Source organism: Camelus dromedarius, chromosome 10 (genome assembly GCF_036321535.1).
Source record: "Camelus dromedarius isolate mCamDro1 chromosome 10, mCamDro1.pat, whole genome shotgun sequence".
NCBI lineage: Eukaryota > Metazoa > Chordata > Mammalia > Artiodactyla > Camelidae > Camelus > Camelus dromedarius.
The window spans coordinates 20177680-20195390 of NC_087445.1; the positions used below are offsets into that span (position 1 = coordinate 20177680).

The 17711-nt window shown below is 45.3% G+C and overlaps 1 protein-coding gene across 6 annotated transcripts in view; it reads right to left on the reverse strand.

Moving 5' to 3' along the window:
- The window catches only part of ACER2 (alkaline ceramidase 2), a 43253-nt gene extending 26272 nt beyond the window's left edge, over positions 1-16981 (reverse strand). For 2 of the 6 annotated variants that reach the window (XM_064490174.1, XM_064490171.1), the window contains exons 1-3: positions 9711-12730; positions 8824-8965; positions 3050-3187 (exon numbers count right to left, since the gene is read on the reverse strand). In XM_064490174.1, coding sequence (XP_064346244.1) covers positions 3050-3187; positions 8824-8965; positions 9711-9990 — 560 coding nt within the window. In that variant the 5' untranslated portion in view covers positions 9991-12730. Of the gene's footprint in view, positions 1-3049; positions 3188-8823; positions 8966-9710; positions 12746-16755 lie in introns of those variants that run through there. The other 4 variants (XM_031449639.2, XM_064490173.1, XM_031449641.2 and 1 more) reach the window with 4 other exon arrangements.
- Positions 16982-17711: the final 730 nt, after the last annotated feature.

The window sequence follows — 17711 nt, forward strand, 5'->3', positions numbered from 1 at the left end:
AAAGCGAAAAACCAGTCCCGCCCCTGTTTCTTCTGAGCAGAGGGAGCTGGGATGAGAGACCTTTAGCTGAGATGTTGCAGATCACTGCTGATGACAAGCAGGGAAGGTTCTGGAAGGACATGCCAAGAGTGGCAGAGCATCCTCTTGTCTGGGAATGTTATCAAAGCAGGCCAACAGCCATCTCCTTCTTCCTTGTCATGACTCTGGTCGGAACCGGGACACAGCAGTGAATGCAGGCCTTGTCCCTGCCCACATGGAGTCATGTCACGCAAAGGAGACACTGAACAAAACAACAGTGCAAATAATCTTTTAACTACAGTCAGGATGGGGCTGTAAAGGAGAAGTTTGAGGTGCTATGAGAACATAGAAATGGTTGAGCTAAAACCTGAATGATAAGGAGAAGTGAACCAAGCAGGCAAGTCAGAAAGAAGGGACAGCGTGAACACAGACCTGGGGCTTGAAGGAACCAGGCCCCTGGGGGACGTGGGTGGTCAGAATGGCTGGAGGATGGAACGGAAGGGGAGTTTCCAGTGGGAGAGATCCATGGGCGGGGGCCACGTGGAGGATTCTTAACTTTATCTTAATTGCAATGTCCACCAGTAAAAAAAAAAAAAAATGACTGCGATCAGATGAGAGGCTCAGGGAAGGAAGAGGAAGCCAAACTTTTGGCTGGAGCCAATGGGTAAATGGTGCAGCTGGAAATCTTGAGAGTGAGAACTAGAATCTGGGTTTGGAAAAGTTGGATTTGAGGTGCCTGTGGCACATGGACTTGGAGAGGTCAGGTAGGCAGCTAGATACACAGTGGTGGAGATGGAAGGAAGGGCTGGGCTGGAGGCAGGAGCCAGGGAGCTATTCACATCTGTACAGGAACTGAAGCCAGGGGTAGATGAGAGCTTTCAGGGGGAAGGACAGAGGGAGAAAAGCAGAGAGGTGACAGTGCACCTCATGGGATCCATACACACGAAGAAGGAGCTGACATGACAGGCTGAAGAGGAGACAGACTTGGCAGAAACCCAGGAGGGTGTGGTGTCATAGGAATCATGGGAAAGAACGTTCCAAGGATGGGGGGTGGGGTGAATTGTGCAAACAGCTGAAAGAACAACACGTAAGATTCAGGAGGATCAAAAAATGATCATCGGATGTACAATCAAGAGGGGTTTGGGTATCAAAGTCGGGGCAGGAGCCAGACGGGAGTGGCTTTTAGAGGAAAGGAGAGGTGAGGGATGGAGACAACTTTTAAAGAATCGTGGCGGTGACATACGAGAGAGGAAGGGTAGTGGCTGGAAATAATGTGACTGAGCCCAGGCTGGGTGTTAGAGAAGATGAGAGAGACAAATGTTTTTCCAGGCTAATAGGAGGATCGTCTGGAGAGGGAGGGTGACATGGTAGACAACTCACAAGAGTAAAGCAGGCACAGGAGAATGGAGGGAATCCTCACTAGGGAGAAAGACTGACCCTAGATGGAAGGAGGGATGTTCCCATGATGCTGCAGTTGGCTAATGTCATGATAAGGACAAATTCACTGTTGTGATGACCAGCTTTCCAGGAGCAAAGATTTTAAGTATGGAACAGAAATTGCTTCCTTTATAATTACTTAAAAAGATAGTGTATTAAGGGAAGATATTTTTCCCTGCTTAGAGATCACAACTGTGAAGCAGAATTTCACCTGTAAAGTCATCTGCCCTAACCACGGGTCCTTCCCCATTTGTTCTTATGCAGATAATAGGAATTTAAAAGTTTCCCTTTCCTTAAGTTATTTAACACAATTATAGGCTAAAACAGATTATTAGACTCAGGAGTTAAAATGAAACTAGATTAGGGGGAGGGTATAGCTCAGTGGCAGAGTGCCTCCTTGGCAGGCACCAGGTCCTGGGTTCAACCCCAGTACCTCCATTAAAAAGTATATAAATCTAATTACCTCCCCCACAAAAAAATAAAATAAAATGAAACTAGATTGCAGTGAATTCTCAAGAAGCATAGCTAAGTTCAGAACATTCCATTCACATCAGGCCTAATATCAGCTATCACCGCTGGACTGAGGTTACAAATCCATTTCAGATGTCTTTATGAGCAATTTAATTCTTTTCCAAAGAGCTTCAAGTTCTGTCAGTGTTCTGAAATGGGTCTCTTCCTTCCCCGGTTCTTGAAGACTATTCAGAGAACCCAATAAGACAAGACATGACAGAGTCCTTCCATGACAGCCAACAACTTTAAATACCTCTTCAACCACCTTTGACCCTGCCTGGTGTTGCTGACAATCAGAACAAACCCCAGAGGCAAAAAGCAACGGAAGCAAATAAATACATGTCTCCAATCAAAACGAAGACTGAGAGAAAGCTGATAACACATAACACAGAGAAACTCTCACGAAGGGGGATAAATAATAAGACTTCATTTAAGACCACCTATGTCCGTGACAATGAGTCATCAATTCAAATGCATTTCTAAAAGGGCGTGCAAAGAAAAAGAAGCATTTTCAAAGAGGATTATTACAGTAAGTGCAGTGTTAGATGTGTTTTAGTTGGGGCTAGAAGAAGTTGGTCATATACTCACAAGAGCTAAACTAAAATATTTCTAGATATCATCCTGAACTCTGAGCATACAACTTCACAAGGGAAAGTGCTTATGCAAATAGCAAAGGCTTTACCTGATAGATTGTAAACGAGAAACTGAGCCTCAGAAAGTAGCAATGTTGCTTTGTAGACATTCATTTCTTTCCTCCTTATTCTTGTCATATGAACATGTCTCTTCTCCTTTCTACAAAATTAAGTCTAGGCAGCTGGGTCGAGGCACTCACCAGGTCCTGGAGACGTCCTTGCTAAGCTACTTTTGGATCACTGGGACGCACTGCATCCACTAAACAGCTGCGCCCCGCTTTCCGAAAATGAGATCATTAACACTTGGAACAAAACCATCCAACTTGATTCCAATCCAATAGTCAGGAACTAATTCTTTGGAGGGTAACTCCTCTTCCACACTCAAAGGCAATCAAAGAAGCAGGAGCTGCTGTGCTGCTATCCCAGGGCCAGGCAGGAAGAGCTGCACCCACCTCCTTAGCTCTGCAATGAGCAGCGCAGTGCAAGGGACGCCCAGGGTCATCAGAGAGATGTTGTTGATGGCGGGCTTGACGAACGCCAGGCATGTTGTAACGGCAGACAGGACGCAGACCACCGCCTTGAACCTGCCCCTACGTGGGTCAAAGCAGACCAAAACCATTAGCAAAGGAGACCTTGTTTGTTTGTTGAACGCTGGCAAAGTACAGGCACTGGTGAAGAGAAATTCTGCACCAAGTACCAGGAGTCTAAACACCATTCTCACTGGCTCAGTGATTCTAGGAATGTATCCTTCAGATTTGATTGTTAGAAAATTTCAAAATATTTAGCCATGAAAACTGCAAAATTAGAATCAACCTAAGGGGGAGATAAGGATACTTGTTTTCTTAGTGGAACCTTCCTTTATTTTATTTTATTTTTTTTCAGATCTTTTACAGCATGATAAAGAGTCAGATAGTAAATATTTTAGGTTTTGCAGGTCCTATGGTCTCTGTCACAACTATCAACTCTGCCACTGTAGACAGTAAATAAGCGAAAGGGCATGGCTGTGCCCCAATAAAACTTGATTTGCAAAAACAGGCAAGGGACCCATGTGGCCGAAGAATGCAGTCAGCTAGCCCCTGTTCTACACGGTGAACAGGTACGACTTTTATCAGAAAAACAAAGACCATCTACAAACCATGAAACTTCCCAGTCTGAAAGAAAATAATGTCCTCTGTGTCCAGCACACAAAAGTGGAAGTCTTAAATTCTAGTGTCTGTATACTGACAACCCAGTCTACTACGCACTGGAATTTTGTGTTAACTTTTTGATGTGACAAATCTTAGAAAAACAGTTGATACCATCCTGACACCCTTTGGTGAAGGTGCTTTCGGTAGAAAGAGCCAGAAGTGGCGACGTGATCCTGGACACGCTCCTCCTTCCCTCCCTGGGACTCCATTTCCTTATCTATAAAATGAAAAGTCTGGACTAGATGACCTCTAAGGCCATATCCATGGCTGAAATTTAGGAGCACATGATTTTCCTGAAGTTTCTGTTATTCCTCATTAGCACAATTTACTTTGGCCAAGAGCCCTGGATCGGGTGACAGTTAGGAAGCTCATCTGAATGAAATTCCGTTATAAAGAAATCAAAGTGCATTGAAACCTTCAAAACACAAATGTATCTCTTAAAGAGGAAAACCATTTATCATCAAGGCACAGGAAATCATTGATCAAGCTGCCAGCTTTCTGCCTGGAAAGAACAGGAATTGTAGCCCTGAACTTTGACCAGAAGGGAAAAATGTATGGGAAAGGAGCCAGGCAGCAAATCCTCAGGAGAATCGTGTTTCTTCTCCTGCCCTTGGTGGGCATCCTTCAGCTACCAGATAAGTCTGTGGCTCAGCCTGGGGATGACAGCCTCACACAGCCCCAACTCCTGTCATGTGCATGGCCCTTGGGGACCCATAGTAACTCCAGCACTGGGTTTGAGGTTCTATGACACATGTCACGGCTTGTTGGCCTTATTAAACATACAATCAGATACGTCCCAATTGCATCACGGCCCTGTAACCAAGAGTTTAAGATGCAGACACAGGATAGTGAGAACGACAGTGACTGAAGCCCAGAGATTCCAGCGAGACCCACGTATGTTCACGTTCTGCCTCCATCACTTAGTTAGCTGTGGGATCTCTGGCAAGCCACTAACTCCCCGAGCTTCAGATTTTCCACATGGGAATCAAGACACCTGCCTCGTGGTATTCTCACAAGTGCCTGGTACGTGGCGTGTGCTAGTAAAATCCACTATTACTGCTATCATGACCATCACTTGAGATTAAACATCATTTTAAATAATAACATCGCTGATTATATCACACTCAGGGCAAAGCTGACTGAGCCGGTGCTGCAGTCGCCATGGGCTCTGTATAGTCCTGCCAAAGAGTTCAAAGGCAGCAAGCCTGACCAAACATGCTTTCTTTGAGGGGAACATGGGCAGACACCTCCCCTCCGCTCCCCGGAGGGTGTAGAGGTAAGTGCTTCTGGAAGGCGGCTTCACCAACGAGGGCTCAAACATAACCTATTTAGAACAAGCCCCTGATATTCACAGGACTCCAGCATTTGGTCCTGGAAGGTCCACCCCTGTCATTTTATAAGTAAGGAACTGATACGGCCCAGAGAGGCTAAGGTGGTGGCCCCAAGCCAACCAGCCAGAGTGAGAGCAGATCGGGCCGACCCCAGCCTGCAACCTTGCTACTCGGGATTCAAAAACTGACCTGGACCACCAAGTGAGGGCTGTCCCTAGATTTTGTGGAGGCAAAATCATAAAAGTCACAGCAGAATAAATTCTTCAGAAAATGGATACAATTAGCCTATAATAGTCCTTGTTTTTTTTCTCAAAACAAAAATCTCAAACTATCTATTCTCATGAACAGCTGAGTGTATATCCTGACAATTCTTAGGACATTATAGGCAAAGTGAAATAAAGCCGCTTTTTAAAAATCCCACCAATTACTCCTATTTACATAGTGAATCTTATTAATTTCCCTGCTGTTCTAGGCAGCCTTACCTGCAAAATACTTATCCGAATTAGCCATTCATAGTAACTACTAGCACTTCAGTCTTTACTCAGTAAGACACTATACTACACACTTCAGGATATTCCCATATACTTCTAACCCCCTGAGGTAGACACTTTTACTATCCCCATTTTACAGATGAGTAAAACGACGTATCAGAGCTTAAAAAAAAAAAGGGGGACTGTTATTCAAATCCATATTTGTCTGATCCAAAGTCACTTAGTCACCATATTCTACCCTCCCTTCTCCAGAAATCTCACACTGGAACTACTCCTAATATGTTTTTAGAAATACTCTGGCAAAGTCTAGATCTTACACACACACAGAAATCTTAACAATCTTGTAAGTCAGGCAGCTAAACCACACAATCCCCAGTCTCCAGAAATCCTGCTTTTGACCTGAACTCCTTGGCCTGGCCCGCCATTCCACTGCAGAGCTGGCGCCTGCCCCCGCGTCCCTGGCGGGGAGGCCCACACAAAGGGGTCTGGCCTGCTTGCCTTGTTCTCCTCGTTACCAGAAAATTGAAAGCAGACAAACAGACTTGAAATCCTTATTTAGAGTGAGCTATTTTTCCTGTAAGATGGACTTTTTCTTTCTTTGCTCATTAAGATCATCAATGTTCATTCTCTCCTTCAACATGTATGCATATCTCAGAAATGCCAGGCGGAAATCTCCACGTGCAGTTGGTAGTAACGACAGCTCCCTCGGACGGAGCGCCCCACCATGTGCTCAGTACTACAGGAAGTCCTCTGCAGGGTCAGCTCACAAGAACCTTGAGGTGAACACAATTATTATGCCTAATTCTACAGATAAGGAAATAGAAAGTAGAAGAGTCAAGACAGGGGCGAGGGTAGGTACGGCTCAGTGGTAGAGCGCATTAAAAACAAACCTAATTACCTTCCCCCACCAAAAAAAGTCAAGACAAGTTATATAGTTAGTAAGCAGGGAAGCTAGGATTCAAACCCAGGTAGTCTCCAGAGCCAGGGATATGGACATATCTAGTGTGCTCAGTGCCTCCAAAGGACTTCCCCCAAACTGAAGACAGGGGTCACATCTTCCCCAGAGAAATAAGTCCTAGGGGGTCACAGCCCTCCTTGCCTCACAGCGTGCTTCATTATTAAAGTTGGTGAGCTTTACTTACTACAGCACTGCCCCATTTTCTTCTCTCCTGCTCCCACCTTCAAGAAACAAGAAAAGAAAAAGATTCTCTACTAGGAACATATTACAAACTGTCCCATGGAATTTCAAACCCAGGCCTCTGGAGTACCACAAACAAATAAACAAAACCCTTATTCCCACATCTTCAACTTCTCACTCAGATCCCAGGACTTGAATGATCAGATCTAAGAGCAAAGTGGTCCCTCAGGTCTCAACCTAACGTACTGTGCTCAGGGGGAGCATGGAGGTGGCCAGTGGGCACCTCCTGAGACCAAGGCAAACGTAAGGGATGTTAAAAAGTCCCACCAGCAAAGCCACCTCGTGCCCCTGCCAAGTGGCATCCAATTCCACCATTGCCCTCCCCCAGCCCCACCTCCCAAGGCTTTCTGATCACCCCCCAGTCATTCTCCTAAAGCTGAACAAGGAAACGAGACCCAGCAGCACGTTGGATGAGGCTACCTCGGGCCTCTAAAGTGTACGTCCTCCATTCTGGAGAAGGTCTCAGCACCAGGGAGACCACATTTCAGCTAAGCCCAGAAACACCTTCCTTTCACTTCTAGTAAGCAGCACACACACGCGCTCGCTCTCATTTTTTGATAAGCAACCTCCTTGAGGTGCTATCTGCTCAATGGCACACAGAGATAATACTACTTAATTCAAGTCCTGCTGCCCAGGATGGAGGCCGTAGAGCTAATCTAAATGGAAGTATGTTTTCTCCCTACCTCATTTAAAATTCTGGTATTAAAAATCAACATGTGCTCTTCGTTTAAAAAAAAAAACTGTATAACTGTACAGATTAAAGGTAAAAGTGAAAGTTCTGTCTCCACCCCAATTCCTAAGAATAGCCAGTGGTAGCAGTCGCTGTCCTCATCCTCCCCGGCACTTCTGTGCATGTACAAAGACATACTCAAAAAAGAGGCTAGTTCATTCATTCTAAAATAAGGGTGTTACACACACAGCTCTACAGTGTGCTGTTTGCAGCCAGTGTGTTTCATGGATGCTCCTCCACCTCCATCCAAGGAGAGCAGCCTCGTCTTTAATAGCTGCCTGGCTCCTATTCCCATTCAGGGTACCCAGGAAAACTGTTATGAAGTCTTTTATTTTTCCTAGTATAGCTCTTCCCTGGGCACACACAGCTTGCTTGATTGAATCCACATTTTTAGATTGCTTATCCATATATGGGTTTAAACAAAACACAGAGTGTACAGAGAACTGTGTGGGTGGTATGTTCTGGGAGCATTTCTCGTCTTTATAATGCTAACTCTCCTCTGTTACCTCAGTAATTAATAAACCTGCCTCAGGAAGACCTTCCCTGACCAAACTCTAAATCAGCATCCCAAGTCACCACTAGCCCCTTACCAGCTTCATTTTTCATCATAGCACTATCATACCCTAACGTTGTCTATTGATTCATAATTTCCCCAACTTCAGTGTAAACTCATCGAGGGCAGAGACCTGGCTGTTTTGTTTACCTGCTATATCCTAGTGCCTAGAAAACTTCATAGTATATCCTAAGTGTTCAAAAAAGAGTTGCTGGGTCAATAATCATATAAGCATAACACAGTGGATATTAAAGTGCAGCCCTTCCTGAAATTCTTGGTTTCCAGCCTGGAGATGTGTGTGTGTGTGTAGCTCTCATCAGAAGCAAAAACAATGAAATTTGAAAACTGCAGTATCTACAGCTCCAAGAACCAATTCCTTAGTGTGGATTCTACTGGAAACGTATAAAACTGGCAGAGCTGGGCTAGACTCAAGGCGATGGTACAGCGGAAAATCAAAGGTCTCTGAACTACCATTCAGTCCTTTCTCTTTCACTGAAAGTCTTTCTAGTTTTGCTCATATCAAATAAGGGAGATATTTGACTTTTTGTCCCTAATGTCAGATAAATTCTTCCCCAAGCATAGTAAAATTACCTCTTTTATCAGTGGATATTAAACAAGTATACGAGAAGCTCATCACGAGTTTGGACTCAGTAGCGTGTGATGTTTCCTTGATACATACGTCATAATAGTGAGTGCCAAACCTAGTAGTAAATGCAAAAATTTAGTAAGAGCTTACCTGTCGTTCCGAAAGATCTTTGGTAGATACCTTCTGGGGAACCACATGGCCAGAGCACACATCAGAACCCAAAGGATTGCAAGTTCATCAAGCATCTGACCCAGGAAACTAAGGGTTGCATGGAAGTAGACGGATCCAATTCCTAGAATCAATTACAACTAATGAAAAAGGTCACCGCGGAAGGACAGACCCACAGACTCAGTACACCGCTTAAGGACAGCCCTTCACCAACAGCTATCACAGTCCCCAGATCGCTCCACCTCTCTGAAAAAAGAGACTGAAGGAAGAAACACACACCACCTAGGCAAGCAGACTTCAAGTCTGGAAAGAGGGGTTCAAGGAGGGCCCAAACACCAGCACAGGAGAACGTGAATAATGCCACAGGTAAGCCCCCTCTGCCCGCGTCCACTGAGCCTTCGTGGGAACAGGCAGTAGAGGGAAGTCAACACTCACTGTGAAGAATTCCCAGTCTGCCTGTGGGAGGAAGTGAAAAGTATACAAGTATTTCCCAGAACAATGAAGGACCAAACATCTAGAATTGGGTTCTGTTTTTAGAATTTTAGTCCATTAGAAACCATAGTTTCATCAGAGTCCAATTGTTTCACATGACTTTTCCTCAGAAGTTCTCAGAAAATTGCACTGGCACGACACCAAGAGCTATTACATAAACGAACTCTGAAATGCGGTTAAGTGATGATTACGGCCAACTTTGTTATGAGCCCATATTCAAAAGGGGTCCTCCTTTTGGCGTCTAGCAAGCAACATAAAAGTTTGCTAAGACGTCAGAGTGACTTTGGTTTACAAAACATAATGTTCAAAGGGGTCAGGAAGTGTGCGGAATCCCATTTCCTCCCTTTCAGCCCATGTCCGCAAATGCATCCACTTACCCACTACAACTAAAAGAGTCCAGATTAAGTAGATGCCACTGTTGAAGTATGTCGCATACTGACGAAACAAGCACATGCAGATGGGCGGTAAAATGAAAAACAAGGCGTTGCTGATCTGGGGGAGGAAATGTAAAACGAAAAGATGAATGTCAAATAAAAGGGCAAGAAATAAAGCAGTTTGTTCCCAGTATGTCCTGTGTAAATGGAGATGAATGTGGCCATACATCTTTTTTTTAACTGCAGCTGCACAACCAGGCAAACTAACTTCTTTAATAACCATTGAGGGGGCTCCTTCCCACCTCTTTGGTCATGGGAGCAGCTTTTAAAACACTGCCAATGAAAGCCGCCCATATTCCTCTCTTGATTTAACGAAGCAATGACTTATTTTTTTTCTGCACAGATTAATTAATGAGCATACTAATTTACTTGCATAATCATTTTTAAAAATAAGGCCTGCACTAAATAATGGTTTAAAAAAGAAAAGTTTCAGTGAGGAGGACTAGACTCGGTCCAGCCCCCAGTACTTTCCCAGCAGCAAGGCCAGCCTCTTCCCCTGGGCCCACGTGAAGGCAGGACTCTTCCTCATCTCTCCCCGGGGTCACCCTTTCTCCACTTTCTCACCCTAATCAAGAACCTACTTTAAGGTACAGATCAAACCTGTAAGTTCCTTCCTACCAACTTTAAAGTGATATCATTGCATCTTTCAGACTTCAGTGTGGATTTGAGCCTGTTACCTCTCGACGGGGCCTATGAGCTACCGGTGACCCGGGGTGGGAGTTTGGATAAAATGCCTCAGCTGTCCCAGGTGATATCCAGTCTCCAGTCTTGGAAATATGGCCAAGTCTCCTTTTTACCTGCCTCTCGATTAGTAAATGAATCAGGACAAGGGTCTATGCACTATCACAGCCCTTAACTTTCCATGGAATCATTTAAAGAATCAGATCTTTAAGAGTTAAAAATGAGAGATCTTAAAGACCATCCCTTGTTTTACAAGGGGATACAATTAAGGACCCAGACAGGCTCCCAGGCGGGCCAAGGTCAGAGAGGCAGTCACCCAGAGCTGGGGCTGGATGCTGGCCCTTCCACTGGCCCAAGCTGACTTTTTCCCTTCCAACCCACCCCCCACCACATTCTGATCTCCTTGGCTTTATGCCTCACCTGGCATTTAAAAATTCTTGAAAGCATCACACTCTGTGCACCTATGACCTGTATGTGATTTAAATATGGCTCTCCTTTTGTTAGACATAGACATAGAAGGAAGAAAAGGAAGTGAAGGGGGAGGAGAAGGATAAAAATGGAATTATTATACTATAGGTAACTTAAAACCTAATCTTCTCCTTTCATACAGATGTGTTCTCCTTGTAAAAAAAAAAAAAAAAAAGTTACAAAGCTGAAGCCTCCTTTCTCTGCTCTTCCCTAAAAGCTCACCACTGTTCTCAGATTCAGTCCTCATTTTCTTCGCATTTTTGTGAATACATATATATCACATACTGCAGCACTGTCATCCTGCAACTTCCTTTTCTCATTCAACAATGTGCCTTGCAAACCTTCTCCTCTTAGTTCATACAGATTTATCCTACTTGCTGTAAGTACTGCAGATGGCAGCATTTTATTTAGCCATTCCCCAGTGGAAGGCACATTGATTTACGGCCCCATCTACAATGCTGGGTAATGTAATACATTCTGCTTTTTACCCCAGTACAGTTGCCCCTGGGTATCCGTGGGAGATTGGTTCCGGGACCCCCTCGGATACCAAACTGCTGGATGCTCAAGTCCCTTATATAAAACAAGATAATATTTGCATGTAACATACACACATCTTCCCATATACTTTAATTCATCTCTAGTTTACTTATAATACCTAATACAATATAAACACTACAATAGTTGCCAGCATACAGCAATTCAAGCTTTCTGGAACTTTCTGGGGGTTTTTCCAAATATTTTCAACCCACAGTTGGTGGAATCTGCAGATACAGAAACATGGATATGGAGGGCCAATTGGATGTTTATTGCCTCAGGTCCTCTCAGTGTCCCTTGCTTTGGCCATCTATCTATGGCCAACCTGCCCTCAAATGGCTCTTTTGATCTATGTTACCACCAGCAATGTACACATGAATCATTTTTAAATGTATTTACACACTCTTCACAAAATGTGAGGTTGTTTATTAACACCTGCAGTAAAATCATGATACTTCAAACATTAATGCACGTCTTTGGGAGTTCAATTTAGAAGCACCATTTTAACATACAGTCCCAGATAACACTGAAATCACAGTATTGCTTCTGCACAGTCCACCTACTCATGCCTGCTGGCCTCCACCATGCCTTTTAAAGACATCAATCCATGAAAAGGAGAAGACCAAATGAGAGGGAGACGCTCTCCAAGACAAAAAGAGGAAGGAACTCCTAAAGAAATAAGGAAAAGCAAACGACAGATTCAATGGCTCCGTTTCCACTGAGAAATGAAATTTCCCCTCAAAGTTGTGTGGGTCACTAAAGTTGAGCAGTTCAGCCAAGGGGTATTTTTTAAAGCCTATTGTGGGATTGTCCTTTGGAGAACTGGTTTGTTTAATGCCTGCAGAACAGTTTTTTGTTGTTTTTTTTTTAAATGAAAAGGAAGGCAAAATTTTCAAATTTATCATTTCCTTAGAAAGTTCCTCATTCTATGAATTCCTACAAGACATCTGTGCCAAAATAACCTCACAAACACACTGCAGTCACATTCTGACGCATGTGAATGTGCACTTTCCCAGACAGAGGGTGAAAAGTGACAAAGCAACTGGCTCTACGTTTTTCTGAACAGCAAGTTTACGAACAGCTTTAAGGGACGTTACACTGGCTGAGTAGAGGGTCTATGTATCTTAATTGTACCCAGATTCCTAACTATCCATTCCACTGCTCCCTTTCTGCCTCTGGGATGACCACTGTCCTGGTATGCCTGGCGCTGAGGCGGGTTCCCAGGACATGGAACTTACAGCTTGAAAAATGGCAAAGTCTCAGACAAACTCAGAAATCTTCCTGCAAAATTCCCCCACCCCACCTCCCACAGTACACCAACCCCATGCAGAGTGCTAATAACACCTTGGTGACTTGTACACACCTCTACTATGGCCTTCACCACCCAGCTGACTATTTGCAGGTCTGGTGTCTCTAGTAAGGACAGTAGTTGCTCAGTAAATGGATAGAGAGATTGACAGATTGATAACGCTACCCTACAGAGAGTGGAATGTGGGCTTTGGCATACAAGAACTCTACTTCCTTTATCTTGATGATTGGGGGCCGAGCTAACTGGGGGAGATGACAGATCATGGGCTGATTTTAGGCATATATTTTGCTTCGAGACTTTTTCCAGCATGAGTTGATTTCCTTCTGTCTCCCTTAGTTCCCAGCAGAATTCCCACAGGCCAAGCCCTGTGATTAAAAGGCAGACCCCTCTTTTCCAACGCTGCTAGGTCTGGGGTCTTTCTCTTTAGTATGACTGGGCCTTAAAACTTAAAACATACAAAGGAACTGAATTCAATAAAATTTGTGTTTAGAAGAAACAGTACAAAATGTGCACAAGCAAAAGGCTGTGGAAGGGCAGGATGTGTTCTTGCAGGAGATATTTGAGACTGGCTGACATAAAGGACAATGACAAGATTTGAGGCAATGGAGATTTGCAGGGGTCAAAAGCAAAATGCTGTGTGCTCCCAAACATTGCCAGTGGGAACACAGATCAGGGTACACTGTCTGGGCGGCCATTTAGCAACAATTATCAGCCTTCAAAGTACATACTCCCCTTGACACAGCAATTCCCCAACTAGAATTTGTAGCACCTGGAAAAGCACATCCAGATGCCTATTTGAGGGTATTCATTGCATCAGTGTTCAGAAACCAAAATGAAAACAATGAAGAAAACAGAAACTGGGGGGGAGGTGTAGAGAGGATATATATAGTTCAACTTCTAGAGCACATGCTTAGCATGCACAAGGTCCTGGATTCAAGCCCCAGTACGTCCTAAAGAAATAAACCTAATCACCCCCACCAAAAAAATTTAAAAATAAAAAAAAATTTTAACAATTTTAAAATTAAAAAATAATAATTCAATGAAATATATTTTAAAATAACAATTTAAAAAAACTGCCCTAAATGTCCACCAATAATGAACTGACTGGCTTAATAAATTATGGTCAATCCATTAAATGAAATACTGTATAGACACTGTAAAGAGGAAGATAATCCCATATTGGATCATACAGAATTATCTCCAAGACAAATTAGGTGAAAAAACCAAGGTGCAGAAGAGTTTCTGTAGTATGATCTCAATTGGGTTGAAAAAAACAATTGGGTTGTGGTGTGGATATACACTATACATACTTATTTTATATAGTCACCCAAATACATGTGTTTTTTACATGCCAGGAAAATGTCTGAAAAGAAGAAAGGGTATTTCTCACTTTATAACTTGGATACTCTGATATATATATATATATATTTTTTTTTTAACCATGATCATGTTGTTAATTCCAGTAAACAACAACAGCAAAAAAAAAAAAAAAAAAAAAAACTTTTTCCCCATCTCAAACACCATCATTAGCCTAGAGATCAAATGTCCCCATGCAGGAGTTCTAAGTGAAAGAATGACTGAAAAATACCGGCACTCTGCCAAACAAATAAATATAAGGTAGCTACAGTGGCACTTGCATCTTCAAGAGTAGTCTCCTAGTAGTCAAATGGACTGTCCAAGTTCTAACTCTAGTTCCGCCATTTCCTTGACCTCAGCAAGTTGCAAAAATCTGTCTAGGCCCCAATTTCTTCCTTTATTAAATGGATGTAATAAATAGCACCCACTGCGAAGGGTGACAGAGTACCCGGCAGAGCATCTTCACACGGCACACAGTTACTGGTAGCCAATAGCAGCTGAAGTTGTAGCAGTGATGTGCTACCCACAAGACCCATTAAGAAGGTTCTGCCGCCTCCTCCCAGTCTTCTCCTGATTTTCCATCTTCAATCCCTTAAACTTTTTTCCTCAAAATTATTAGTCATCATTATTTTCTTATAAAAAGGATAATTAGACCTGCCGCTTTACTGTGAACATTTAATGAGACCGTTATACCAAGTAATAGTTTACTGTCTTCCTCAATATGGAAGCCTGGGGGTTTGTCCTGATAAGCATTAGAAGATAACCAGGACTTGGGAAGATGAGGAGGAAATGGTTTTTGCTAAACTCTTTGGACCTACACCAACAAAGTTTGGTGGCCAACGACTTCTCTGAGACCCTTAATCTCTCCACTTCACTAAAGCAAATTCTGCGGTTTACAATTATGACAAAGAATAAGGTTTGTCAGGCCGACCAGCTGGGCTTATCAGCTGCAGATGAAGACCAACAGTTCATTTCTAAAAAAGATTTTGGCACTCACTTCATAACAGCTCCAATGGGACTACACTAAATGTAAAGACAAAGTAAGCTCCCCCCGCTCACCCAGCACTCTGGGGCTTTTCAAAGCAGGCTCAGAGCAGCCATACGCTGTTCTTGGCCAAATAACCAGGACTGATTCTGCTGGCCTCAGACTCCACAGAAAATTACCTTGCTGGGTATGTGAGAACCTGTCCCCAGGCTGTCATTTCTTCCACTCTGGTGAAATCCTCAGTAGTATTCTCCACTTACAAATGGAGAAACAGTGTCAAAAACACTCAGCCCTGCTCCAGCCCATCCTCTGTGGGCACCTGCCTATACCTTGATCACGTGCTCTGAAACAGGTTGTACAATAGGTGAAGGGTGGCCACCTCCACTAACTGTCCGTCCTGGCATCTAGAGATAGCAGAGGCCTGGGTTTCCTTGAGGAACTAACCTGGTCGTAAAAAAAGAAGCAGGAGTGTTTGCTTGGGAGGGCAACCACGAATTTTGGCACCGTGGGGAGGGGGAGTGCAGAACTCTGGATTGTGGCCCTAGTCAGGACAGAAATGTGAGCATGGCAGCTCAGCTCGGTTTCCTCATCGATGGATAGAAGGACGAGGACTAGCTCATCAGAGCTCTCTCTAGGCAGTGAGCGCCTGACTTATACCAAGGACATTATCTCCAGCAAACTGAAGGGGAAAATCCCAAAGAACAACCTCAAATTCACAGTGACTCTTAAACCAGGAGTTCCTGTTTGCCTCGGGAGGACAGTGAAAAGATAAGCCACAGAAATGACCGTGCAAAGTCTTACATTTGGTACCAGAATCCTGAGGTATGGTTATAGCAAAGCAAAGAGGTATTTCCTTCCCAACTGCAAGCTCTCCCTCCCACAAAGACTGAAAGCCCACAGGATTCTGCACTCGGAAAGTTTCCACTTGCCACATCTATGACTGAGACTGAGACTTCTGCCGGTTCAGAAAACACGCACACAATCACTCCCAAATTTCCCTTTACTTTCCAGGCTGAATAACTGGAGAGCGCACAAGTCTGGGGGAGCTGAATCTGGGGCTGGTCTGAGACTGGGTACTAAAGGCAAGGAATTAAAAATTAGGAATAATTAACTTGATTCTGCCCCAAATTAACTCGACCCATTTTTGGTGTATGCGTGGTGCGGCGCAAGTCAGCATGGTCCCAGTGGGCCAGGCCCCTGCGGGCTGGGAGGTCTCCCCCTTTCCCTGGACTCCTAGAGCAGGTACTTAGGGCAAAAACGCACAATGCGACCCAAGTGCGTCACGCCACAGAGATCCTACGGGAGGAAGGGAATAGTCACCGCAGGTTCACCGCCCCCAACTGACCCAAACTGGAAGACCGTGCTGACACGGAGCACTGGCTCCAGGACGCATGGGGACCAAACAAGACAATAGAGCCATCAGGAAGAAATGACCAGAGGAGGAGGATGAGCCCAGATGTCGGGGATAGGGAAAGGAGAGGACAGACGGAGAACTGGAAGGCGCGCAGGGCAGGGGGCGTGGATCAACTCTGGCCCTGGAGCGAAAACGCCTCAGATACTCTCAGAGACCTAAGTCCAGGCTCCCGGGGCGGCAGCGCTTGGGAACAGCCCCCTCCCGCCAGCCCAGCTGCCACCCCGACTCCCGCGCCCCGCACCGTGTTGTAGAACTCGGCGATGGCAGGCACGATGGTGTAGTTGTCCTCGCACCAGTCCACCTCCGAGCTGCCAGCCCGCAGCTGGTCCCACCAGTGCGGGGCACTCATGGCCGCTCCGGAGCATTGGAGCAGCTGCTCCTGCAGAGAGGAGGCCAGAGCTGCTGCTGGAAACCAACGGAGGTTGTAGCGGCGGCGGCAGCTTTATGCACCACGGGACAGCCACCGGATGTGGCGCCTCTTCGGCCGGCCTCTCGGGGCTCTACTCCGCCTGTAGGACGTGACTCACTCGCAGACCCCTCCCTCGGCTCCGCCTCCTGGGGAAGCCCGCGGACTGAGAGCGGGCCACGCCCACCCTGGAGGCCGGATGAGCCGGGGGAGGGGGACTTGGGGAGGTGAGGACCGGTCCCCACACCTCTAGACATGCCTGCTCCCAGCAGGTGGCAAAGGCCGTGACGGTTGCCCACGTCTGCCCTCGCCCACCCTCGGGCTCAGACTTGCAGGTGTCCCCCATCCCCACTGTGCAAAGAGCACCTGAGCCATCCCGGGCAAAAATTAAAAATAAGGAGAAACCCAAGAGGACCCGGGCCTCTACGGAATCTTGGGAGTTTGCACGGACTTCCCTGCACGACACTGGGACGCCGGCACTCACACCAGAGAAAAGCCCGCAGTCCTTCCGAAGCCACTAAGTGCTTGCTTGGTGCTGTGGGCTGGGGCAGGAAGACCTTAGGGGCTGGAGTGGCGGGCAGAGCACTCTCCCACGCAGCCACTGCCGCCCACTCCCAGGTAGAGCACTTCTGCAATTTTGAGTATTTTCCTGCTCTCGGCCGGTTGGACTCCAGCGTTAGAATTTAATCTAGTCTTCAATTACATATAGGGTCAAACTTCAGCCATCCCGACCTCCACCTCCAGAACATCCCAGGTACAAGAGGTGATGACACATAGTCGCACTATGTGCC